Here is a 27211-nt window from a genome sequence, read left to right on the forward strand (position 1 = left end):
TTTGCATACGTTTTCAAGGTGTACACTAAGTTCCGAAGCCGATCTCAAAATGTTACGTTTACCAATACCTCTGAACAATAATTTTACACATGTAAACAATATAAGTGTTGTTCAAGAGTAAAAATAGTGTACAATAAAAATTTGCATACATTTTTTGCGTGACTAAATTATTGGTATACGTTGAAACATGTATGTCTAAGAGGGCTTGGTGGCTTAGTCGGCTAGGTCGTGGCTCGGCACACGAGAGACCACGGTTCCATTCCCGGCCGGTGCGTCTTTTTCGGGCAAGTTCCTATGTGAATTTCACATATGCTTTTTTACTACGCAATTCTCCTCGAAGAGGGAATAAGGCGACCTCCTCGCAGCAAAATTGCCTAATTTTCCCCCAACCCCCCTCTCAGTAATGAGAGACCTCCCATCCCTCTTTCCTTCCTTCTCCCAAGTGCTAAGTGCCCTCAGTAGTGCTCTTTATACTAGAAGCCAGACGTAAAGCACTGTATTATAAAAAAGAAAAAAAAAAAAAAAACATGCACGTCTTTTTATATATTTTGAACAATAAACTAATGTATGTAAGCTTGTCTGATACAAACTTCATCAAAAATACGATAAGCAGAAAATTCAGCGTACGATATAAGAATGTACAGGAAGTTAAAACATGTTTTTGTATACAAAATTATTTAACATTTAGTAAGCAAAAATTTTTGAAAAAAAAATTTATTTTAGAAGAAACTTTGCTGAGAGTTTTTGTACACAAATAAAGAAATTTAAAATCATGCATTTTAATAATAAGTATTACATAATCTTCAGACAATAAAGGGAATTACTTAATTATAACTCAAAAATCTTTTTCGCTGTACCCGGAGCTGTAAAGTAGATTTTCAATACCTCTCAGTATCATGATATTTTCTACCTATTTATTAATACTTTCTTCTTCGTCAGTGCCATCATCTGTATCCTCATCCAAGACATAAGAATCAAGCTCATGTAAGTTTTCATGATTATCATCATTATTATCCTGGATGGAGTTTGAAAAACAACAAATGATTTACTTCACACGTTTTAATTTTTTACACACTCTACATTTGCAGTATAAGCAGTATATTACCAACATTCTCAGATAAGATGACAATCTGTCACTAATTCCGGCATTCTCTTACCATCAAACTAATAAAAATGCAATGACTTATTTTTCTTTAACCAACCAAATTTTGTGGAATCCCACTCGCAAGGGTTTTAAGTATCAGAATCTTGCTACATGCGATAACAGAGTATAGTTCTCCGCACGTGCTACTCCAATTCACGCAACGTTATAAGTTAGTGACCATTGCATAATTATGCGTAAAAAGTTGTAGTCTAGCGTCGTTGACTTTTAACAGCTTTGTAAGTCTGTTAGCTTTAATTGCATACATCTTGCATGTAAACTCTTGCAACAGATCTATCGTTTTCTTACTGATGTATAAAACAAAGTCGCTACAACCGTTGTAATCGCTAACCGCGAAAACTACTGAACCGATCTGGCTAAAATTTTGCAGACCGATTCTTGACACTTTCTAGATGGTTTCAATATTGTTCTAATCTTGAAAAATTTAACAACAATAGTAATAAATAAGCTCAAAGTTTTGTAAAAGTCCGCCAGCTTATCACTTTAGGGATATTGGGTTATTTTTTAATGACATATTTATCAAAATTTTCTTCAGACTTGGTGCATGGATCTATAAAATCCTTTCTCTTACTTTCTTCGATTGTGTGTACATTGAGCAAAAAATCAGACACCTCTGAAGGAGCAGCTTCTGCAGTACAAATATTAAAAAGCACATCGTCTTGAAGCTTGGCGAAGAAAGGATTAATTCGACTAATGAGACAGGTAATAAACTTTACCATCTGATGATGGCTCTCCTTAATCCTGTTAGGAACGAGATCATTAGTTACATCTTAATTTTGCATCAGCCTGCAATCAAAGAGTACAAAAAACGTAATGACCCTTCGAAAAGCATAACTAAGACACCACCGATATCGAGCACCTATAGAATTTGTGAGATACGAAGCTCCTTTCAGTTTATCCTTTGAGTCATGGTTTATGGACTGTTCCATGATCAAATCCAGATGAGAGCTTGAAAATGGCTTATTAGTTCTTTTTACACCGATTGAAATTTAATTTTTAAGCCTAGATGTGTTTGCTTAATATCAAAAAGTGTTATGGTACCACATCAACTAACGTGCATAATTAACGTGGTTGAAAGTAAAAAAAAGATTTGTTAATTTTAGCAATACATAAATCAATAAGTTTATGTTCACCATCCGAATACTGTATTCCAGAAGAAAATACTAATTGATGAATTCGATGTACATGGCTTAGAATTGTCGTGTTTTACCATGTATAACGTTAACCAATTCAGAATAAAAATCGCGAAAACTTCTAATCAATAAAACAGCATCTTCATTATGGATTATGAGATTACTTACATTATTTTCATGGAAGTCTGTAAGGTACTTAACGATATCATAGCTTATTTATGGGACGTTCTTTTACAAATCGAACACCTTTCTGACATTCACATCGTCGATTTGGTTGAAATTTTTTTTACATGTTGTATATCGAAAAAAAAGGGATACATTTTTTTTTTTTTTTTTTATCATTCAATTTTATGAAAAATAGAAGTGATCGAAAATTTGAGAATTTCATGATTTTTGCCTCAGAGGCTCAATTTCAAAAATTCGTAACTTTAGTTCTATTTGAGCTAGAATCAATTTTTTTTTTTATTTTATAGGTAACAAAATGAGCTTTAAGAAAAAATTGTTACACAAATAATTATGAGCAAATTTATATTGTTATAAACAATTAAAACGTTTAAATCGATTTTTAACAATTGCCCTACTCTCGTAACTAGTTTTTAATGTAACCATCGTATTCTACGACAAATTTCCTGTCGAAAACGTATATTTGTTTACTGGGGAAATTATAATAAGTATTGGAAATAAATCAATTTATGTAGTGCGGTACGTCTTATCGAAGGGCGCATTCTATCGCACGCCTCATTTTCTTGCACTCTGTCGCTTTTCTCTATAATACAAATAATTAATTATTTTTATCAGTTTAAAACAATTGTTAATGAAAAGATAGTTATTGAATGTTATAACAAATCAATTTCAGTTCTTTAGGAGTGTTTATGATATTATTAATGGATTAAGCTTATCTACTAACTTTCGTATAAGTCATACTTAAATTTCGCCTATGTTACCTATTACAATACAATCGTTTCCAATGACTCATATCTTTTAAATCCAATTACCAATACGTGTAGCTATAAAATCAGCTAAATAAAGCTCATTACCTACCTGAGCATCCTTCACCGTGTCTACGAGTATTTATTTTGAATTTATCCATTCGTAAGTGTAAACCTGTGTGTCTAAGCTATAGTGAGCCTATCGGCAAAGCGTTAATAAGAATAATAAAGATGCCTAAAAAAGTATCACGGAAATTACAAAGAACATGCATTCGAACTGACTCATGTTTTAATCCCTTTAAATTAGCTAGACATCCAAAAAAAAAACAGTGCAATTGAGAAAAGTAAATGAAAATTTGCTAGGTGCATTAAATATGTCAATATCTCCGGAGTTATTACAACTAAGAATTTGTGATACCTGTCGTCGACGCATCAAGAACAACAAAAAAGGAAATGATGCTAAGAGCAATAGTGATCATGGTGAAATGGTACGTAACTATATTATAATTATAGAGATCATGTTAATTCTTCTGGATACGTGACTGAATAGCATTTTATTAACACTTTGCCGATAGGCTCACTATAGCTTAGACACACAGGTTTACACTTACGAATGGATAAATTCAAAATAAATACTCGTAGACACGGTGAAGAATGCTCAGGAAGGTAATAAGCTTTATTTAGCTGATTTTATAGCTACACGTATTGGTAATTGGATTTAAAAGATATGAGTCATTGGAAACGATTGTATTGTAATAGGTAACATAGGCGAAATTTAAGTATGACTCATACGAAAGTTAGTAGATAAGCTTAATCCATCAATAGTATCATAAACACTCCCAAAGAACTGAAATTGATTTGTAATAATATTCAATAACTATCTTTTCATTAACAATTGTTTTAAACTGATGAAAATAATTAATTATTTGTATTATAGAGAAAAGCGACATAGTGCAAGAAAATGAGGCGTGCGATAGAATGCGCCCTTCGATAAGACGTACCGCACTACATAAATTGATTTATTTCCAATACTTATTATAATTTCCCCAGTAAACAAATATACGTTTTCGACAGGAAATTTGTCGTAGAATACGATGGTTACATTAAAAACTAGTTACGAGGGTGGGGCAATTGTTAAAAATCGATTTAAACATTTCAATTGTTTATAACAATATAAATTTGTTCATAATTATTTGTGTAACAATTTTTTCTTAAAGCTCATTTTGTTACCTATAAAATAAAAAAAAAATTGATTCTAGCTCAAATAGAACTAAAGTTATGAATGTTTTGAAATTGAGTTTCTGAGGCAAAAATCATCAAATTCTCAAATTTTCGATCACTTCTATTTTTCATAAAATTGGATAAAAAAAAAAAAAAAAAAATATGTATCCCTTTTTTTTCGATGTAGAACATGTAAAAAAAATTCCAACCAAATCGACGATGTGAATGTTAATTTTTGTCAAAATCTGTCCGGTTTGTAAAAGAACGTCCTATGTATGAAATTATTGTTAACAGTGGTATTATACTTACATGTAACAATATACGTAATGGCATACATTAGTTCGATGTACCACATTGGTTATACAAGATTATTTATTAATGTTATTACACCACGATGAACGTATCAGAAAGGTATGAAAATGTTGTATAAATAGCAAATCACATAAACTGCAACAAAAAATGTATTTAGAACCTTTAGCTTACAGTTCAGAGGTATTGGCGAATGTAACATTTTGAGATCGGGTTCGGAACTTAGTGTACACCCTGAAAATGTATGCAAAATTTTTAAATGTCCTAGCAAGCGTAAAACTACGTAGATCTGAGATTTTCATACGTTAGTTTATACTACCATGATGCTAGTTTTATTTCGCTAAATTATAAATTAATATTTATTAAATATCATCAAAAAACCTATGCAAATCGATTTCAGTCAACTTTTTTTTATTTAAAATTTATCACTAAATATTTGGCGTACGTTAGCTACTTGTACTCGAGTACTATTTTTCTTTACAATTTGAAAAACTTGCCGATGCGCCAATAACATGTGGCAAGCTTTGCTTTGAATTTTAATAGCTTTGTAATGGGCATATTGACCAGTATGCTGAGTGGAATACTTTTGTTTGGTTGATTGTTCTCAGCAGTGCGTCGCTGTCACTCAGTCTATTTTTAGATAACCTCAGATTAAATTTATATCTTCGCTCAAAACGATCGAATCATTGTATAAAACCTGTAGATACCACTTATTTAGAGTTTAAAGAATTTTCCTTATCAATATCATTTCATTTATTTCTACCTGTTGAGAAAACGTTTAAAAAATCAGCAAAATCAAAAGATGTTACCTAAACAAAAAAAACTTTTTTTAACTAATTCAAAAAAATTTTACTTAGAACGCAAAGTGAAAAAAACAGTTAATAATAAAGCACTGTAAATATATGTCAGCAAATACTAAGTTTTAAAATGAAATAAAGATCTACTTTTATTGCTGGCGTAATTTCTTATGAATATGTATATTATGAAAAATACATCTATTTGCTGCCACGTCAACTTCTTGAAAGATCTGCTTATTTTTTAATATTAAATCTAAGTTTTAATCGAAAATTCCTTGCGGAATAAGAATGAATACATTAAAATCTGTCAATTTGTATATTTTTATTTATTTTTTTAGCTACTTGTCTTGGATTATGCGAGTTGTGAAACAGTATCTCACCCGACACTTAACGAGATACGTGCGCGCCAGCGCTAGATTACACCCCGCTATCTTCAAGTGCATGTCATTTATCAGGCTTTATACGAACTTGAAAGTGTGCATGTCTATGGTTCAAGAGTTAAGCTTTTGACTAATGCAAGTGTAAAAAAAATACGTACTTTAAAAAAAAAACATAAGCTTGGAAATTGATGTTAGCAGGCAAAAAAAATTTTCTACATAAAAACTAACTGCAAAATCTGAAAGAGCAGGTTAAAATCGATTTATGCCTTTACCTTTTTTTCTCATTATTTCCCATCCGTTGTAAGCCAGTTGAAAAGAACGCTTTCGATGAAAAAATGGCGCTGCGCACTCCACGTGTTCCACTTTGCTTGGATACGCCCATACATGTATGTATATTTACACAAAAAACCGTATCTTCAATTTTTATGAATTTTGAAATTATGTTGTGCAACACCTACAGAGATACAAAAGACGCTACATTTTTAAGGATGATTCAGATTACACGACGTTATTTTTTGTTTCTAGGTAGCATCAAAAAACTTAATTTTCATAGAATCACTGGACTGTCCCATTCACAGCTGAAAACGTGAGTATTGTTCGGTGGGTTTGCCATCACGGAGTTCTCAAATACGTTAAAAAAAAGCAATACATTTTTTACTATCTCTTAACCAATCTCTGATACTTTCTGGTAAGCTGGCCGTATCTACACTCTTGGCAACTCTTTATTGGAGTATACCTTTGGTAGGTGGTGGTCTATCTTTATTGATTATTGGTTTTTTCTATCCAAACTAAGTATTGATTTCGAAGGTTTGCGCAACTGTTATCCAGTTGAGACTTCGTTGCCAACAAACTGTTTTTGTCGAAAACAAAAATAATGGAAAATTTGTGAACCACTACAAAAATTTTATTAAAAAAAGATTATTGTCACGTAAAATTTAAAAAAATGATATAATAACTCTTAAATTGTTAAGCAATCACTCAGTGAACCCGAAGCGGTAACTGATTGTATACAGAAATTGATTGTATACTAAAATAATCCTGTTCACAAAAAAAAAATTTTTTTTTAATGATAAAAAAATAATACTATTTCTAATATTAATCCAAAATTTTCTTGCGCTTGTCGAAACCAAATTAAAAGTGCTTATTAATAGAAAATTGCTCCCCACACGCTGATATTTTTATTTTTTCTGTATATCAAACCGTTAAAAGATATAAGCAAAACGAAATTTAAAACACAATTTTACACATTTTTGACATTTATAGACCACTCAAAAACAATTATAACTATTTTTTTTTTTTAATCAGCGGACTGAACTATATATAATATAAAAAACGCCTAATTATCGATCAATTTTATGTTTCAGAAGTTTCTCGGTTGGTATCCATGTATGTAATAAGAACAGAAATCAGATCGGCGTGCTGCGTAGCACAATCAGTAAGGTCCCTGACTACCAATCCAAAGGATGTGGGTTAGATTCTCGGAGTCAGTAAAGTTTGAAAATTTTATTTACACTCATATATTATATATAAATATGTATGTGGACACATATGTATACTACGTATTTTTAGCACATACATACGTCATATATACATGTAAAGAAATAATATTTTTAGACTCATTTACAAACAAAGGATGGAATTCAGTTACATATGCTTTAACATTCAGATACAAAGAAGGATTACTTATTGATTATGCTATGAAAAAAGAACGACTTATATTAGATATCAACAAATCCATAGACCCCACAACACTAATTGACCTAATTGCAACAGGTTTACCAGAATTTATATTGAATAGAATGAACAGAGATGAACTCACAGATAGTATCGATTTATTTAACGAAATTAGAAAACATGAAGGTATGATGTATAAAAAAAACTTTACAAGAAACAAAGAAACTAAACAGGATTGTAAAAAGAAGACTGAAGAGAGAAAGCCCTGCAAAACTTGCGAAGACTTGAAAAAAGGAATAAGATATCACCCAGAGGAAGCATGCTGGTTCAAAACAAAAAGAAATGAACATGAAAATATTAATAAGCCCAGAAAGGTTAATAATAATTCTATTGTGGAAGTAGATTTAAATACAGATCAATAAAATGAGTAATTACACCATTAATTAGGATCAAACTGCTAATAGAATATAAATTACAAGTAAATGGTATTTATGATTCAGGTTCACAAATCTCTATAATAAACTCAAGACTAGTCAATGTGAAAGAAAATAAAAGTAATGTAAATATAACATATATGAAAATGGTTGATGGTGTAAAGAAAACGGGTGGTTTGATAACTATTAAAATAAAAATTTTTGAAATTTAAGACAAAATAGATGTTTACATTGTGAATCAAGATGATTTTGAGGATTTTATAATAGGGTTAGGATATGATAAAAAAATTTTAATCAAGCCAAAATGAAAATTTAAAAATCGAACAGAAAAAGAGACATTTTTTGAAGAGCATCAAATTAACATAGATGAAAACTTTATCAGTAAAAAAAAAAACAGATATAGATGAAAAAACAGTTTCAATTAATTTTAACGAACATGTACAAGAAAAAGAATTTAAAATTAAAATAGACCATTTAGATCCAAAAGAACAAAACGAGATAGAGAAATTAATGGAAGATTATAGATCAGTTTTTGCAAAGAATAAATTCGATATTAAAACGGTTAAAGACTACGAAGCTCGGATAGATTTATTGATTGATAGATACTGCAGCAAAAGACCATGCAGATGTAAATTAGAAGACAAAAAAGAAATAGAAGAGCAAATATCTGAATTATTAAAAAACAATTCAATAGAAGATTCCTACAGTCCTTTTGCGCCTCTGGTAACATTGGCATTCCAAAAAGATGAGAATAGAAGATCAAGACTATGCATTGACTTTAGAGACCTAAACAAAATTATTGTACCTCAAGCCCAACCATTTCCACTAATAGATGATTTGATTTTAAAATGAGGAACTGTAAATTTTTCACGACACTAGACATCAATTCAGAATTCTGGTCAATACCCCTACGCATTGAGGATAGAAAAAAGACAGGATTTGTTACACAGAATGGACACTTCCAATGGATCTGTTTACCATTCGGATTAAGAACATCACTAGCTATTTTTCAAAGGATTTTATGCAACATCTTAAGAAAACACAAACTCACAAATTTCACGGTAAATTATATTGATGATATTTTAATATACTCACCATCTTTTCAAGAACACATTCAAGATATAAAACAAGTGTTACATGCAATAATTATAGAAGGTTTCAGATTGAAATTTAAAAAATGTATATTTGCATCAAATTCTGTAAAATATCTTGGTCATATAATTGAAAATAACTCGGTAAGACCTTTAAAAGACACTTTAACATCAGTAAGAAATTTCCTAACCCCAAAAATACAAAAAAACATAAGACAATTTTTAGGCAAAATAAATTTCTACCATAAATATACACCAAAAAGTTCAATAATATTAGATCCACTTCACCATCTTTTAAGAAAAAACCAGAAATTCATATGGACAGAAAAATGCGAAAAATCTTTTAATCATAAAAAAAAGATTTTACGTTCCCAACCAGTATTGGAAATATTCAACAAAGATTTGCCTATAAAAATTTATACAGATGCATCATTAGAGGGGATTGGGGCAGTATTGAAACAAACGCAACCAAATGAAAAAGATAAAACAGTGGCGTTTTTTTCAAAGAAACTCAACGAAACTCAAAAAAAGAAAAAAGCTACAGAGTGCCTTGCAATAAAAGAAGCTGTTAAGTACTGGCAACATTGGCTTATAGGAAAACAGTTTACTGTATACTCAGACCACAAACCTCTTGAAAATATGAACATCAAAGCTAGAACAGATGAAGAGATAGGAGACTTAACGTATTATTCATCGCAATATGATTTTAAAATAAAGTACATTCCAGGTAAAGATAATATAGAAGCAGACTGCTTAAGCAGAAACCCAGTATTAGAACCACAAGAGAACTATGAAGAACTATTAAAAATAGTTAATTTAATAAGAATTGATGATATATTAATAGACCAAAAAGAAAATAAATTATTAAGAAACGGTAAACTTCATTTGATGAAAAAAGATGAGATTTATTATAAAAAGATAAAAAGGAGAGAAAAAAATTTGTTATCAGAAGAGTTTAGCAAAAAACTTATAAAACAGGTACACGAGGATCTTTGCCATATTGGAATCAGACAGTAACAAAAAAAAATTAGTACGATATACACAGCGAAGAACTTAACGAAAAATATAACAAATATCTGTAAACACTACGAAGTCTGCGTTAAAGATAAGTCAAGAGGACAAGAAAAATATGGATTACTGTCACAATTAGGACCAGCAACAAAACCATTTTAAATCATGTCTATTGATACTATTGGTGGTTTCGGTGGAATTAGATCAACAAAAAAATATCTACACCTTCTGGTAGATCATTTCACTAGATATGCTTTTATTTCAACCTTAAAAACGCAAAGTGCCAGTGATTTTATTAAACTAGTAAAGAATGTACTAAAAACCGATAAAATTGAGTTAATTTTTACAGATCAATATTCAGGAATCAATTCAAGAGAATTAAAAAATTTCTTAAAAGAAAATAATGTGAAATTAATTTTTACAGCAATAAACACCCCCTTTTCGAATGGATTAAACGAGAGACTAAACTAAACACTAGTCAACAAAATAAGATGCAAGTTGAATGAAAAAAAAATAAAGAAAAAGACTTGGACTACAGTGGCTCACGAATGTGTTGATAAATATAATGAAATGGAACACTCAATTACAGGCTTTGCTCCACAATATTTGCTAGATGGCACTGATGTTACTATATTACCGAAGAAATTGAAAATGGAAAAAAAGGGAAAGGACTCGATAAAAGATAAAAAACAAGCTGTAAAAAATACGATGAAATCACACGATGACAATAAAAGACTATTTGATAAAAATCGAATACATTATGATTTCAACATAGGAGACAAAGTTTATGTAGAGAATGGAAACAGACTAAATAGGAGAAAATTAGATGAGTTAAGAATTGGGCGATACGAAATAGTAGAGAAAATATCAACTATTTACAAAATAAACACGGGAAAACAGAAAACAGAATCAACTTTGTTTCATATAACTCAACTACAACCAGTAATATCGGATGACGAGGGGACAGATCAAAAAGAAGAAATGAATACGGAATAACGAGATGGTGGCTGCTTCTTGCCTTGGAGGGGAGATGTAAAGAAATGATATTTCTTAAATTCGAATTTCATTACGTTTCGCGCGGTTGTAGAGTGATTGCCGAATACGTAAAGGGGAGAGTCACTGATAGAAAGAGATAAAGAAATAGATAGATATATAGTTACATAAAAAGACACACGTGTATGATTAAAATAAGTTAAATAAAATTTAAAAAAGATCAACTAATAAATGAAGAGTGAAGAAAGTGTAAATAAAGAAGTGATACAGAATAAACTTTAAATGTTGTTTCTTTGTTTACACGTGAGTTTGTACATAATGTAAATAACTGTGTAATTCCATGAATAATAAAACCTTTCTTTGTTTACAGAGAAACAATTTCTAGTTTATTTTAAAAAACCCTGAATAAATAATTGTCTTATATACATATTTGTAATTAAATATCATGTATATATATGTACAATGTTTAATTGTTATAAACTCTTCTATATAGCTATGTATACGGTTATTACACTTTAAAAAAAAGTGAGGGGCGGCAGTAAGTGCGCTGCGTGGAGAAAGAGACAGAAAGCCGAGCCGACCCGAGTGAAACCGGAGATCGTGCCATCGCTCGGTCACTTCATCGCGTCGGTCGAACTCCGAAGCGCGCCGTTAGATGTTTCACATAAAAAAAATTTAGTGTACTAACAGAGTAAAAATTATGATTCTTTTGATTACGAGCCCATTACCTAATATTTTGAACGACAGAAGTTTTATATACACACGATTAATCTTTTTACACAACGGATTCATACGAAAGCATTCAATTTTAGTGACTCAGAAGTTATAAAAACCATGGGAAAGGAATACAATTTACGTAGTCTAATTAATAAAATCAGGAATAAAGTTATCGTTGAAAAATATCAAGTTTTGACTAAATTAAAAAAACACAAATATAACCAACCTCTTTAAAAGTTCTTTGCGTAAGAAGGTGACGTTTGATTCTTGACAAAGCTTCATGTGGATTGTCATAAGCCTGTTCAATCAATCCAAGTTCCTCTCGTTGACTTTGATTTAACCTGGACTTGACACTGTAGGCTTCTTTCAACCTTTCTAAAGCTAAAATCAGCAATTTGGTATCGTGCTTGTAAGATAAAGGAGGAAATGGAATTGGAGCGAATCTTCGAGATTCTAACCAATGTACAGTTGTAGTGTAAATAGCAACTGCTTCCTCTGGTGAAATGTAAGGCCCATCCTTCAAGAAACAAGAAAATAAAAATGAAAATATTAAGAGGTGCATTTACTTATTAATGTTACAACTATTCAAGATACTTTTAGTACCTTCAGGTAATTGTGCTGGCGTTCTTGCTCTGCCTTTAGATAAAGACGAGTTAAACGTCCTAAATTCTTTTTACATACAGTTTTGTCAACAGTTGCACCTCGTCGAATACGCTCGCGATTGTAATGCGCTGTATTAGTCCACCAGTCAGCTTTCATTTTAACGTAACGAAGAATCATGTTTTCAATAGGAATGGGTAGTCCTGGAACCTGAAAATCAGAAATAGGAGAAAACTTTGTCAAAAAAATAAAATGTAAACAAACAGAAACAGAATAAAATCTTAACTGAACAGTATTAGTTTTATGTGTTAGAATGAATAGTTAACCTTCCATGGGATATTAGCTTTCCAGCATCTCCACGCTTCACTTAAGTGTTGCAAAATTGTTCTGGCCTTGTTTTGCTTTATACCTTCAGGCATCATATCAACGATATCGTGCATAACAGATGCTCTCAATTCAAGATCAAAATGAGACTCAACTCTTTGCTTGGTAACAGTTTTGGCCACGCCCTTTGAATGTCGCCCTTCAAACTGTCTCGACAGCAAGTTACCTAGCCATCTTTCAAGCAGTGGTGTAATACCACGCATAAAAAAGAGCCACACTCGCCAGCCAGGTGCCCAAAAACCGCATCCAGGACCTTTGCCAACTGGACCCTTAAAAAAAAAAAAAAAATTAAAAAATGAAATAAAATAATAATAATAAAAAAATTTTCAAAAAACAAAATAAAAAAAACACAAGTAATGAAAAAATTTGACTGTATATTTGTTTAAAAATTAAGGGAAAAAACTTACAGTGTTAAACCGATAATATATTAAGTGCTTTAAGTCTTTGCACATTCTAATTTGTCTCATTAACTTGTATTTGTATCTGTACATTCCAGTTAACTGCCCAACGTGGGCAAATATGTATTGCAAACCGTCGGCGAGTTGGAACGCATCAACATTATTCAAGCGATATTGAACATGCGAGTCGATGATTAATTTTGTAAGCCTTAATATTTCACGACACAAATGGAATGCTGAAATAATAATTGAGATTTATGAATCAAGTAATAGTGTACACTTAAATAGAAAAAAATGTTACCCTTTTAATCTCAAGCTATTAGTGTGTTATGTAATAAAAGAGAAAAAGGAAATAATTATTGAATAAAAAAAATATTAGCATGTTATTGACTTAGCCTTTAAAATGAAGAATAAATATTGCTGTGTTAATCTGGAATTATGGGTACAGAATCAAAGTAAAATTTAATAGAAACAAAGAACGACTCAACGAACCATTTCCGAAGCGTGACTTTTTTCTTTCCTTGGTTGTGAGGGTTTTGCTTGGCTTCAAATTAAAATTGTAATCAAGGTGGAGGTAATTAAGGTTCTTGCGGTGAATAAGCAGGTTCAGCATGTTATACCCTTGTCGGCAGACTTGGAGGCCGGCTTCGACCCAGTCAAGCGTCGTTGTCTGGAAGAACTTGGTGGACTTGAAGGAGCGGAAAAGATAGCGCTTTTTCTGTGGCTTCGGGTGTCGATGCTTGAGGGCGTTGAGCACGAAATATTTTAGCAGTTTTTGATAGCTGACACGCACCTTGACAGGCTGACCAGGCGGACAGTGCTCCCGGTACCAGGACTTGACGAGCGGTATGTCGATGGCCCGTCTTGTTCGGCCAGAACGCGTATTGAACGGACGTGGTGCCCACAGCAAAGCTATCCCGTTAGCCGTGTTATCTGTATAAAGTGGTGTTTCTTGCAAAAATGGCTGCACCTCCTCAGGCAAGACAAAATCTTCATCATCTTCGATTATTGGCTCAACGGTCTAAAATTATTCACAGCGTTATCGTTAGTTAATATAAGTTGTACAAATTCTTGTTTATCTGTGTTACTTTAAGATCGAATGATAAACTTTTATTCCATTTTCAATTAAATTTACTTAAACTACGTATAACAGAATGTTTATACAATTCTTGAAATGTTTTTGATGTGCTACGTTACAGAAAGTTCAACATTGACTCTGGAGTCAAAGATAGGCCAGAAAAATCAGCAAAAAACGGTGGAAAAAGTCTCTTATACGTAATGCTAACACCAATTCAAAACCAATAAACAACAATCCTATGACCATTACATGTTTTGGAGGTAACCTAAAGACTATTAATTACCAATCAGAATTATTAAAATTGGATAATTTCTCTTTTAAATAGTCGAAGTAAACAGCTGAAATTTTTTTTTTGCACTCCACTAATAATTATCTTAAAATCTAAAAATTAGTTAGAGGATCAAGAAAGCATATAAATTATCTAAATTGTTTTAGAAAGAAAAAATTTCAACTTTTCAAGAAAATCCACTTATTTTTTGAACGGCTTTAATTATGTGCACTTCAGTCGTACAATGCGTAACATAACCTGTTCAATATGATATATATATATATACATATATATATATAAGAGTAGATGGAACCACGCTTAATGAGCGTAGAGAGTTCACGCGTTGGTCGCACATTTTCTTTCTAAATAGAAATAAACCAACTTTAAAGTTATGGAATTCATAACTTGGACTGTGATTTTAAAATACTGAAATTATAAACTGGAAAAAATCATTAAAAACTTACGAATGGGTCTCAGGACCTCTTGCAGAAGTACATTTTTAAAATGGTCTGTTACTCAATTTAATCTTATTTTTAAAAAGTCATGCATTGCTTCTTATAACGTGATTTAATAGGTTGATTTGATTTGACATGTTTAATTAACTTCAAAATAATCCCTTAATTTAAAATTAAAATTTGCTTGAATTAAAATTTGAATTTTACGCCTTTAATAACAATATTAATATTAAATTATCAGTGTACATCAAATAATTATTACAGGCCGAGATACTTAAGGTGGCTACGGTTCGATAGCACTTATGTGGCAATTACTATATTTTCTACTAGTTAAGTAATTGTTGAATAAAAATATGTTCTCCATACAACTTAGACAGTGAGTTGTAAGAATCGTAATAAGAGAATTTTTTTACTAATTTAACAGAAATAAAAATAGTGTTACGTAAGATTCTATGGTCTTGGGGTGCGCACAAAGTAAATAGTCGAGGAACTAGTATCAACTTCTTTATTTATTCAAAACAAGAGAAGAGAGTGTCACGTCTGTAAGACCTTCGTCCTTGCCGGTTCTAACCCGACCCGGAGCTGCCTTCAGCATCCTATCTACTTATCCCTCTGCTCTATTCCACTACAAATGTCTTGAGTAGGCCCAAAGAAGAGGGGGCGCACGTACGTGTAGCTATGATACCGTACGTGAGACGTCCGAGGCCGCGACGCCAACTTCCTCGAAGGCAACTTCCTTCATAATTTGTATGTTTGTGATAGAATAGCGTTGGTGCAATGTTATTTGTATTGAATATTACTTCCAGTTTAAGGAAAAAGGATGGTTTCAAGCGCTGTGTTTCTGTTCCTCTTACTGCTTTATTTCATTGTATCTTATATGTATACATGTTTGTTCATGTTAGCGCACTTCTTTCATACAAAATTAGTTTGTTTCAAAATTCTTTTATTAACTTATGGTACATAATTGCTTACATATATTTTTCTTATTTTTATTTAATTATGAGCTATACAATAGATCGTGATGACACATTGTTTTTGCATTAAATAATAATTATTCCCTATATATTAAAACAATGGTTAATTTCGTACTCATTTTTTTTTTTTTTTTTTTTTTTTTTTTGTTCATTTCGTGTTCAAGAATGTCTAGGGTGAAGGGCTTACTGATTTAACCTAGTTATTATATTATCACTAGTGTATGTTTTTTGTTACTCTTACAATACATTTTATCATTGCTCCCTTCCTTTCATTCTTATATGTCATGCATGGAGAGGGAATTATGATAGAGCCTTATGGATTTCGATAATCTGACGGCGCTTGTGCCTATTCACTGGGTTATTGTTTTTTACTTTCTTCTCTCTCTTTTCACTAGCTGGTATTGCTGATTTTCGTCGATTCGTATGCTTAATTTTGCGTGCCGTAGCCTTTATGTTTGCCCGCGTAGATGACTACTTAACAACCTTTCCTATCTTTTCGTTGTTTTTTTAGGTTTTTTGGTTTTTTTTTGTTTTTTTTTTTTGCTGCATTATCTTGGTGGTTTGCCACCACCGTAACTTCCCCAAGTCTTTGGTGTGTCCCACGCCCTAAAGTGCTGGGCAGGTTTATTTTAGCAGAAATTGTTGGTGTTGTTTTCAGCAGCATTGCTGGTTATTTCTCTAACGTCACCATAGCGTCCGGGTAATCCGTAACGTTGATTTTTTTTTTTGTAAATTTCAATGCGTTCTTTGTTTTGTATTCTCCCAGATACTAGCGTCAGCTCAGAAAGTTCACTGTGCAGTCCGTGAGCCTTCGTCTTGGGTTACGAGAATTGCTTTCGATTGTTTTATGTCCGTACCGGAAGTATCTTTGTAGAATTACTGAGGGTAGCAGGGTGTTTTTAGGTTATCTTCAAGGAAGAAAGGGGTGGTTTTTAAACGCCACAGATGTGATTGCTTTAGCAGATCATCGTGTCCAGAAATAACGACAATAAGTTTGCGTTACCTAAAATCTGATCAACATTCTTTTCGGACTTTGTTCTGTCTTTTGATTTACTATTTTTTTTCGTCCATTCAACCCTGCATATTTCATGCTTACAGCCTAATTTTTGTCGTGTATATACGTGTTATATAATTTTGAAAGACTGTAGCACACCACTATAAGTCCCCACTTTAACAAGTGTGCATATATGTATTTACTTTTTTCTCCAATCCTACCGTTTTTGTTTATTTACCTGCTTCCATCAATGTATATTTTTTTTCGCAGCACGTCCGTTGGGCCACGAAAATTTAAGAAAAGAAGAAAAAAATTTTGTACGCTTTTTAACAGTATTGTTTTTTTAAAAGAGGGTGGGTTAATTGCCTGAATCTCTGTTGGTTACGCCGTTATCAGTTATTTTATTTAATTTTTTTTCGTATAATTTGTTGTTAACTCGTAGCTCATCCGAGGGCCGCAATCTAATGGAAAATAACGCTTTTTCCGCCTTTTAACCTCAAAATAGCACCTTCGCCGCTTGATTTTGGGTTCTCAGAAGAAAAAGTAGTATACGAAACTCGTTCGAAAAGGCTTCTTTACGAACCTCGTTACGGCCCTCGCCTTCGGCTCGTGTCGTACACCTCTCGTTTCGTAAATCGAAGCCTTTGCAAACTCGTACGCAATATAGTATTTCCTATATATTTATACACGTATGTTTTATGTGTATCCTGTATTCCTATGTAATACTATACTGGTATACTAGTTATATTATTCGTATATTCTGTATTCCTTCTGTCATTGTCGTCGTCGTTGTCGTCGTCGTCGTCGTCGTATCCGCCTCTGTTGTTGGAGCGAAGTTTGTTTCTGTGCTCCCTGAGGGCTTCACTGACCTACGTTCTTCTTCTTCCACGTTTTGAGCTATTGTACTGATCCAAGTTTGTGGTATGTCAGACTTAGCTATCATTATTTCTTTTGAAGGGCTCGTTGTTGGCGGCGTAATTGAAAACTTAAGCTTTTGTCTGTTTAATGAAATAAATTTTTTTTTTCTTTCCTCGATTAGTACAACTGCAGGTGTACTCGTCGTTTTTACTTCCCTTCGAAACCCTGGTTCTTTTATAATATAACATAAATTTCTATCTGTCATTTCTTGGAAAATAAGATTATCCCTTGCAGTAGCCATCGGACTCGCAATTTTTCCTGGCCACTTTTTCGCTTCGTCATCTGATGTATCCGAACCTATTCATTACATTTTCCTGTCACGCTTATATTAATTCTGTCTCTTACAGAATTATTTTTTTCTTTGCACCCTCTTATTACAGTTATTAGTACCGTCGGTCAGCGGCTTATTCGATGTATACTCGTACTGTGGTGGCTCTCCTTCACTCTCTTCTTCCTTTGATCTCTCTCGTACTTGATCGGTTCTATCTCAATACTTTGACGCCTCTGCCTTCGAAAACACCTTTTCCAGAGGTCTCAGTATCCCCTGCTACCTCATCTGCTTCCGTGAACTCTTGGGTCTCTTTCATTTCTTCATTACCTTTCACTTTCTTCGACTCTTCGGCCGCCAAGCTTGCTTGTATCAGCTGCCGGCCCCAACTATCAAGTCCTGTTCCGTGATTTCCTGATTAACTATTTATTATTACAGGTATTCCGCAATTTGCAACAACGATATCCTTTGACGGGCTCTCTTAGTGTTCCATAATAGAGAACGGTACTTGCTTTCTTGTAAGTGTATCTAACTGACGCTTATGAGTTTTCTGTCCCTTTAGTACGACCCCATTTTTCTCAATCACTGGTGTGCTTGTTGAATTTATCCCCTGTTGCATTCAATCTTTCCTTCGTAAGTAGGCTAATCTATCGTTTACCAGCCCCTGTAAAATGATTTCTTCTCCTGTTCGTCTGCCAGCTAATACAGTTCTTGGCGTGGCCGCTCAGTGTTTATTTTTCCTCTCCTATTACTGGATTTTGAGAGAGTGCATCAGGTGCTTTGTTTGAAATGCCTGGTCGATATACTACATTGAACTCGTAGCCTTGTTGTTCCACTTTCAGCCTGTTAAATCTCATGTAAAGCTGTTTTGACGTACGATAATGTTATAGTGGTTCATGATCTGTGACCACTGTAAATTTTTGCCTAAATAAGTATGTCCGAAACTGTTTTTTGCAAACACTACTGCCAACAGTTCCTTACCATACGTCGGGTAGCGTTATTCGCTACCTCAGAGGCATAGTGAAGAATATTCACACGGTTCATCTTTCCCCAGTTCGCCTTTGCTTAATATTGCCCCTATTGCGTAATCTGACGCGTCCGTTGTAACTATAAAGGGCTTGTCCAGATAAGATGCAACAGGTACCAGCTCACTACATAATGCTTCTATAAGTTTCGTAAAGGCTTGCTCCTGCTGTTTTTCCTATTTAAACCATGTTCCTTTTTTTAAGAGCTTGGAGAGCGGCTGAGCAATTTTTGCATAATTATGGGTGAATCGTCTGTAGTAGCCAACAAATCCAAGAAACTGTTCAATTTTTTTGGCATCAGTAGGTCTTGGGTATTTTCTTGCTACCTCGATCTTCTTTGGGTCCGTTTTTATTTGCCCATTCCCGACAATATGTCCTAACACTTTCACTTCCCATTTCAGAAATTCTTAGGCTCGATGGTCAAGCTGGCCTCTGCCAACTGATTTCAGAGTCTAATAAAGCGTTTATCGTGTTTCTGTAAGTTCTCAGCAAACACCATTATTTCATTTAAGTACACCTCTATTTGGTGCTCCTGTAGACCTGCCAAAGCGAGTGACATCGCTCTTAGAAATGTATTGGGCCAGTCCGTACACCCCGTTAGCATTCTCTTATACTGATAATGCCCGTATGTCCCAGAGAATGCCATTTTATGTGCGTCCTTTTCGTGAATTTCGATCTGAAAAAATCCTTGTTTTAGATCGATTACTGTCATATATTGAGCTAACGTTAAATGCTCGAGTATGTCGCTCTGAAATGGTAAGGGATGGCAGCTTCCTATGGTAATTTCGTTTAGCTGTCTAAAATCCGTTACTACGCGCTAACGCTTCTCTCCGTCCGGTCCCACGTTCTTAGGTACAATCCACATGTAAAAGTTGTATGGCGATTTCGATAGTTTGACTATACCTTGTTAAAGCCATTTTCCTATTTCTTTCTTGATTTTCTCCTTTAGTACCAGCGGATACCTATAGTGCTTAGCTGTCACGAGTTTATCTGTTGTAGTCTTAATGCTTTAATATGTTAGTGGCTTTTAACGGCTCTCGATACAGACCAAACACGAAGGGATTGTGCTGTATAAGTTTTCTGACATGTAATTTTTCCTCTTCGTTACAGCTAGACACGTCTACGAATTCCATTATTTTTTCTACTCTAGCAATTTAATGTTTATTTTACTGGCCGTCAAAATAAGTATCAAATTTTTCTTTTTCTCCTTTTTTTTTTAAACAACCTTGTCATTCCTTCATTGAAGCCGCTCGTGTCGTCCCCTTCGACGCTGAACGATTCAGCCTCTAGCATTACCTGGCACTCTAATAAATCGATTTCGGGTAACGATATTTTAACTGTTTTATCACTTGTAGTAATGCACTCTGCATAAAACTTTCCCACATTCTGTGTGGCTACGAAATTTCCAAATAATACGCTTTCTTTATCCATTTTCTGCAAAGGGACCCAACCAATATTAACATTTTCGCTCGTTTTCTTAACACGAGCGTATACCACTTGCATTTTTCTGGCAGGAATTTTGAGCATCTCTGGCTCCAATTTCATATTCATGCCTCCCAAATGCAAAGTATTTTTCCGGGCACATATACGGTCATTATACATTTTAAAAATATCCCAACCAATTATACCTTCCACATCCATCGGGAAGTTGCGTGGTACCACATGTTATGTACAAACGAGGCCATTTAGTAGTATTCATACCATACCTAAATTGCTAAGCTCACCATGCGTAACCACAATAATTCTAACTTGGGTTCCTTTGTCAACAAAAGTGTTTGGACGAAGGCTATCTTGTTTTACGATTGATATCTCTGCACTTGTATCGGCGTAGAATTTTATTTTACCATTTCATAGCCAAGAGCTTTTCATACATATTGGGGGGGGGGGTCTTACCTGCTCTAAATATACTTATAGTTCTACAAGAGGGTTCGTATTTACTATCTCTTCGTTCTTTTTCTTCCGTTCGTGGGCTATTTTGAAACTAATTATTTTTGCTTATCATCCTATCGACGTATACGCTCATAGTCAGTGGTTCTCTTACTTGAACATTGACTTCATATGACGCACTAATAACTTTTTTTGCGGACTGGGATAAGCTCAGTGTAATTTTACTGAGCTCCTCTGTCTCTACCAGCAATGTATATACACCTTCGTGCGTTTCGTTGTCTGCACGTGTGCCTGCTGCCCCTCTACCACTGAGCGCGCTTATCACCTTATTGCCTACTGCTGAATGCTCGATGTTTGGGGATCGCATCAAGCATCGTTATAGTTTAAATTTTCCACGTTTATTCTTGCGTCTTGCGACTCCCTCCATAAATTCGCAGTGGCCTCGTTTCCTCGTTGTTGGCCCTGGTTCTTATAACCCGTTTGATATTGATACAGTCCTCTATAATTATCACCCCCCTTTGTACTATTGTACTAAGCTGATGTAAGGGTGGTTATTATTGTTATTATTTTGATTTCAATTGTAATAGTTATTGTTATTATTATAGTTATTGTTATTGGGGCGCCTGTAATTACCATTCTTATAATTTTTTAACTGTTGATAATAATTATTTTTTCCATTGAAGTTGAAACTATCTCGCCACGTAACATATGATGAGTTATATTACGCAGTTCTGCTCTTATTTCCCATTACGGTAGATTCTTCGGGCGGTAAGTAGGGTGGTTTATCGGGTGTGCTAACTTTTCAGTTAGTATATCTCCATACAGCTTTTCACATTCCTTATTAAAGGGTCTTAGTATCCTCTACAATACGAACAAAATTTATCGTGTTCGTCAAACCTACTTACTACGTACTCTGTGCCTGTGCTTTTCATTTGTGCATCATTGGTTACTAATGCGTTTATTTTAGAATACCTTTTATCTGTGTGGTAACATTCTTGTGTTGCATAGGAATTGTGTGGTCCTTGACCCGTGTTACGCAAGCCCATTGTGTTGTCTACGCTTGTGGCTGCTTTTATAGCTTCATAATCTTTGTGCTTGACTGCAGTATTGTGCAATCGTTTTACTTGGGTACTGCGTTAACATTTTTAACTTAGCTAACAGCGTCTTCACACCCTCCATGCTTTCAAATCGTCGTGAGAGTGCTAGTAAAAATTCATAGACTGTATTCAACAGTGAAAGCCGCGCACGAAACTGGTCTACAGCTATACCCTTTAACTTATACCTTTGTGTCCCTGTAAAATATTGTTTATATGCCCATGGAATTCTTGTTTTCGCTATCTGTACCATCTCTTTAAATACCTGGAAGTTAATTGGGTCCCCGTTAAATTTTGGGATGCCTCCTGATGCGCTATTCACATGAGCTAGTATGTTGTGTCCATTCGAAGACTGCATGTATTTAGCTTGCTGGTGTGCTATGAGGCTGGTATGTACCATACCTGGTTGAACTGGATGTTGTTCGTGTAAAAGGGATTCCCCATTTATATTATTGCTCTGCAAGGGAAACTCAAATAACGGTACCCTTTGTTGGTATCGTCATTATTTATTTATCACAAATAATTAAAGCGACCAGTAAGTGCCTCCGGTTATGTGGGCACTTCCTGGTCTTTTTAATTGTTTGTATTAAACAAAATAATAACACAAGTGCTAATCACCATGTAACCCAGGACACTTACTGGTCGGTTACTTAATTTAAAAATAGATAAAATAATAACATAAGCACCAATCACCACACAATCTGGGGCACTTACTGGCTGCTTTAATTATTTATAATTAGTAACATAATAGGGCAAGTGCCTATCCTTACACAACCCAGAGCACTTACTGGCTGCTTATATTATTAATAAAACAAATATAATAGCGCGAGTGCCTATCCCCACATAACTCAAGGCGCTTACTGGCTTGTTAATTCATTTATGTTCAGTAAAATAATAACTTAATCGCCTATTTCCCACACAATCTGGGGCACTTACTAGTTGCTTTAATTGTTTATGATTAGTAAAATAATAACGCAAGCGCCCATCCCCACACAACCCTTCATGGCTGCCATAATTATTTATGATTAGTAACATAATAGGGCGAGTGCCTATCTTTACACAACCCAGAACACTTACTGGTCGCTTTAATTATTTGTTATAAAAAAATAATAATGCAAGCGCCAATCACCACACAACCCGGGGCGTTTACTATTCATACATATACACATACAGACAACATATACACATTTTTGTAAATTAACAATTAAAAATAAGTTTAGATCTATTACATTTAAGGTTCATCAACACTACCACTGAGAGGAATACAAATGAAAGACGACAAGGTATACTATTTTATACATAGATACTTTGTGAAGACAAGGAATCACCATTAAAACTTCTTTGAAGACGGTTATAATAATTGGAAAAATCTGGAAAAGCATAAAAAAACAATAAATCTTTATTTTACTGAAAATATGTTTATAAATATACACTTCATAAAATATTTCTTAGCACTGTAGATATCTATTAGCAAGATCTAAAGCAACAACAAGGCAACAATAGCAAAAAGATATTCAAAATAAGGAATATTCGTTGAAACTAGTGAAGACAAGTGGGTATTTACTCTTGTTTATCAGAGTTAACTTTCAGGTAGACACCAGGAAAATTTCTTATATGGACATAGGTAAAGTTTATTTTCAATTTCCTTGACATTTGATTATTTTAAAATACATTTTAATTATTGTAGCACATTCGTCTAAAACAAAATTATCAAGATAATTATTACAATGCTTAACATTGAAAAAAATTATAAAAGAAATAAAAAAATGTAGCTTTCTTTCCTTTAGTACTGATGACGCAAGATAAAAGAAAGAAGAACCATTTTGAAACAGTAGCACGTACACAGTCAACTTTAACACAAAAAAAATTTATTGTCAATTATTCTGCATCTAGAGATGTGCAAGAACTGACCACACAAACTTTTGAAATTCAAAACTACAATATTTGGGGCGAGATTTTGATTCTTGCTCGAAATTAAAACATTGGGTCTATAAATCATAATAACTTATTCAAGTATGTGTAATTTAAAATATTAATTGGCTTATCTTTTGATGAACTACAAATGTAAAAATTCATGGTCGTTTCAGAGTTTAATACAATTGTTACATATTATTTTCTTGCTATCAATTTTATTTTTTATTTATTTATTTTTTTCACGTCGAAAATAAATTTTTTTTGTTAATAAATATGTTATGAAAGTTATATTGATTGTTTATAATATAATGCTATTAAATATTTCTTTAATTTTTATTTAAAAATCTTAGCGTGATAATTAATTTTGTTGTTGTTAAAAGTTGATGTTTTCTTGAATTTCTGCAGTATTATTATAAATGTATAATTGGCTTGTTACTTAGTATTACTTAAATAAAAGGTTTAATACGATAGTCTTGTCCCTGTTATTTCAATTTATAAATGGTTTTTTTTTTTTTCATGGAATACATCGGCATTAAATGTTGCAAAACTAAACGATCTATAATGTAACTCAATCAATTGTTGAAATTTTTCATCCTTGAGTATCGGCTGCTAAATGAGTTTTTTGTATTTTTTGTATTAACCTAAAGGTAGTAACATCATTTTACCTTTGCAACAACAATTACTCTTAATTCTTTCTTGACTATACTAAATTGATGAACACTAAAAATTTTTGTACATGGTTACGTAAAAAAAAATTAATAATTTACGTTACGAAAATAATTTAATACACATTGTTTGAGAAAATTTGTTTTTTTTTAACGTATATTTGTATATTATACTTGGACATTTTTTTCGACTTCATTATTCAAATTCGAATTGTTCTTACATTGTTTCAAATATTATTTATTTTTTTTAAATAGTAGTAGAATAAAAAAATTAATGCATCTACTTTTTTTGAATGATACGTGTTTTAAATAAAAAGTTTTTAAAAAGTATGAAAATTGTTGATAAACATTTCATTAATTATTTACAAACACAGTTTAATTTACACTATCGACACGTTGAATAACCTTTTTTTGTTCCAAGCAACTTACAGAGCTATAAGATTCTATTTTTGTAAACAAATCTGTGAGACAAATGACGACATGATGATAAAAAGATTTATGTTATATTGATAATAATGAAAATAGATAAAATGATGACAATTATTGCAATTATGATAATCATATATTTATGTATAGGAATGATAACGATGATGAAAATGATAATAATAATTAGAATAGTGATAATAATAACCATAATGAAGACAATGATAATGATGACGATGGTAATAAGGAGAATGATAATTATTATTTTGGTAATGATGATGGTAACTGTGATAATGATGATTATGATAATTTGAAAATCATCCTTTTTAAAATGATTTTTAAGATTTGCCAACACTGTAACTAAGATGCTCACGGACTACATGATATCAACTAAAATACGTTTTTATTTTTAATGATAATCGACCTATAATGTACTCCTCGAGATAAATATTTTTTGTTTGCTTATTCTTTATTATTCTCAGACATGAATTACTTCAAAAATACTTGTGATATTGCATTTTTTGTAAGTTTTTTAACAAAATTTCATCTTCATAAGTCATAAAACAGTTCAATGTTACAAATTTTTTTTAAATCATGTTAGATTACTGATATTCCTTCCTAATAAGCAATATGCTATATTGAATAAATCGGATTCAACTACAAATTTTTTGTACATTATAGAAATACTTTCAGAATTTATTATTAATAAGTTTTTTTTTCATGTTAAATAATTTATTGAATTTTGCATTAAACTACACTTGATCTTATAGTTAATTCACGCCATAAATGTTGTAATAAAGCTACTGTGAACATAAGTACGTTTGTCAAGTACAGATTCGTAGTATTCAATACCAAAATAATGGGTCATATAATCATTTTCTTTATGACTCAAACCAGATACAATTTGAGAAATGCGCTAGAACTCCAAGTTTGTTATTAAAGTACTAAAACCGTTTACCCCAAAAAAAAAAATATATATAAAAAATCATGTTTAGAGTAACTACCCTAATGTTCTATGTAATAAAGGTAGATGCACATACATAAATTTCTTGTCTTTCAAGCTTAGTTTTGTAGACGGCAGAGATGGACTAAGAAAATATTACTTAAATCGAGGAAGGCGGACAAGGAGGTAGAGGAGGTGTTGATGGAGAGCGGGGAAGGAGGCTTAAATATTGTGAGGGTAGATCAAAAATCAGAAAGTGTTATGTTTAGAAATAATTTATTTAGAAACAAAAAGCAATGAAAATTAAATTGATGATGAAAAGTGTTCAGATTATCGATTAACTGAAGTATAAAAAAACGAAATTCTGACAGCCGAAAGTGAGAAGCACGGAAAGTCAATGAAAGGAAAAAAAAAGTTATGAAAAAAATTAAACCGTCACGCAGAATTCCGAAATTAAAAAGTTACGAAATTGAAACTTCAGAAACTGTACTTAGTTATGTAAATGGTTGCGAAATAGTATTTTTACGATGAAAATGGCTTAGAAACCTCTTATTGCTTGTGGTACAAGTTGAAAATGACTCCTAAAATCATCCACAGCATTATATTAAGATGAGAAATTAATTAGCATGAGCCAAAATAATTATAATTGTTTTTTCAGCTTCTACAGAATAAAATGAAGGTAAGACTGGCTTGCGTAGAAGTCACAACTGACCCCCTCACAAAATAACTATACCTATGTATACTGATATACTTTAAGTTAACTATACAAGATACATGATCATACATGTATTCATTCAGATCGGATTAGACACTGTGAAAAAAACTGATCTCATACCGATCTGAATAGCCTGACCGGAGCCTGATGATGAATCTAGTCTTGCCGAGAGTAATTTTAATTCGGGTCGCATATTTGGGAAAAAAAGGGGGAATCAAAAAATCAAACAGATAAGGTAACAGATGAAGGTGCAAATTTGTACATGAAAAAATTCTACAATACGTACACGTGAAATCTTATGTAAAACAAAAGTAATATACTCCTGGACAATGAAAAAAATTTTTATCAAGCTTACCG

At 32.7% G+C, this 27211-nt stretch overlaps 1 protein-coding gene across 4 annotated transcripts in view; it reads right to left on the minus strand.

Annotated features, from left to right (window-relative positions):
* The window catches only part of Prp8 (pre-mRNA processing factor 8), a 185283-nt gene that overhangs the window by 69264 nt on the left and 88808 nt on the right, over nucleotides 1-27211 (minus strand). For all 4 annotated transcript variants that reach the window (XM_014356031.2, XM_089595635.1, XM_089595636.1 and 1 more), the window contains exons 8-12: nucleotides 13726-14254; nucleotides 13243-13469; nucleotides 12778-13104; nucleotides 12455-12661; nucleotides 12078-12368 (exon numbers count right to left, since the gene is read on the minus strand). In XM_014356031.2, coding sequence (XP_014211517.2) covers nucleotides 12078-12368; nucleotides 12455-12661; nucleotides 12778-13104; nucleotides 13243-13469; nucleotides 13726-14254 — 1581 coding nt within the window. The remainder of the gene's footprint in view (nucleotides 1-12077; nucleotides 12369-12454; nucleotides 12662-12777; nucleotides 13105-13242; nucleotides 13470-13725; nucleotides 14255-27211) is intronic.

Source organism: Copidosoma floridanum, unplaced genomic scaffold (assembly GCF_036245765.1).
Source record: "Copidosoma floridanum isolate Cflo_tuat_1 unplaced genomic scaffold, Cflo_Japanese_pri ptg000026l, whole genome shotgun sequence".
Taxonomy (NCBI): domain Eukaryota; kingdom Metazoa; phylum Arthropoda; class Insecta; order Hymenoptera; family Encyrtidae; genus Copidosoma; species Copidosoma floridanum.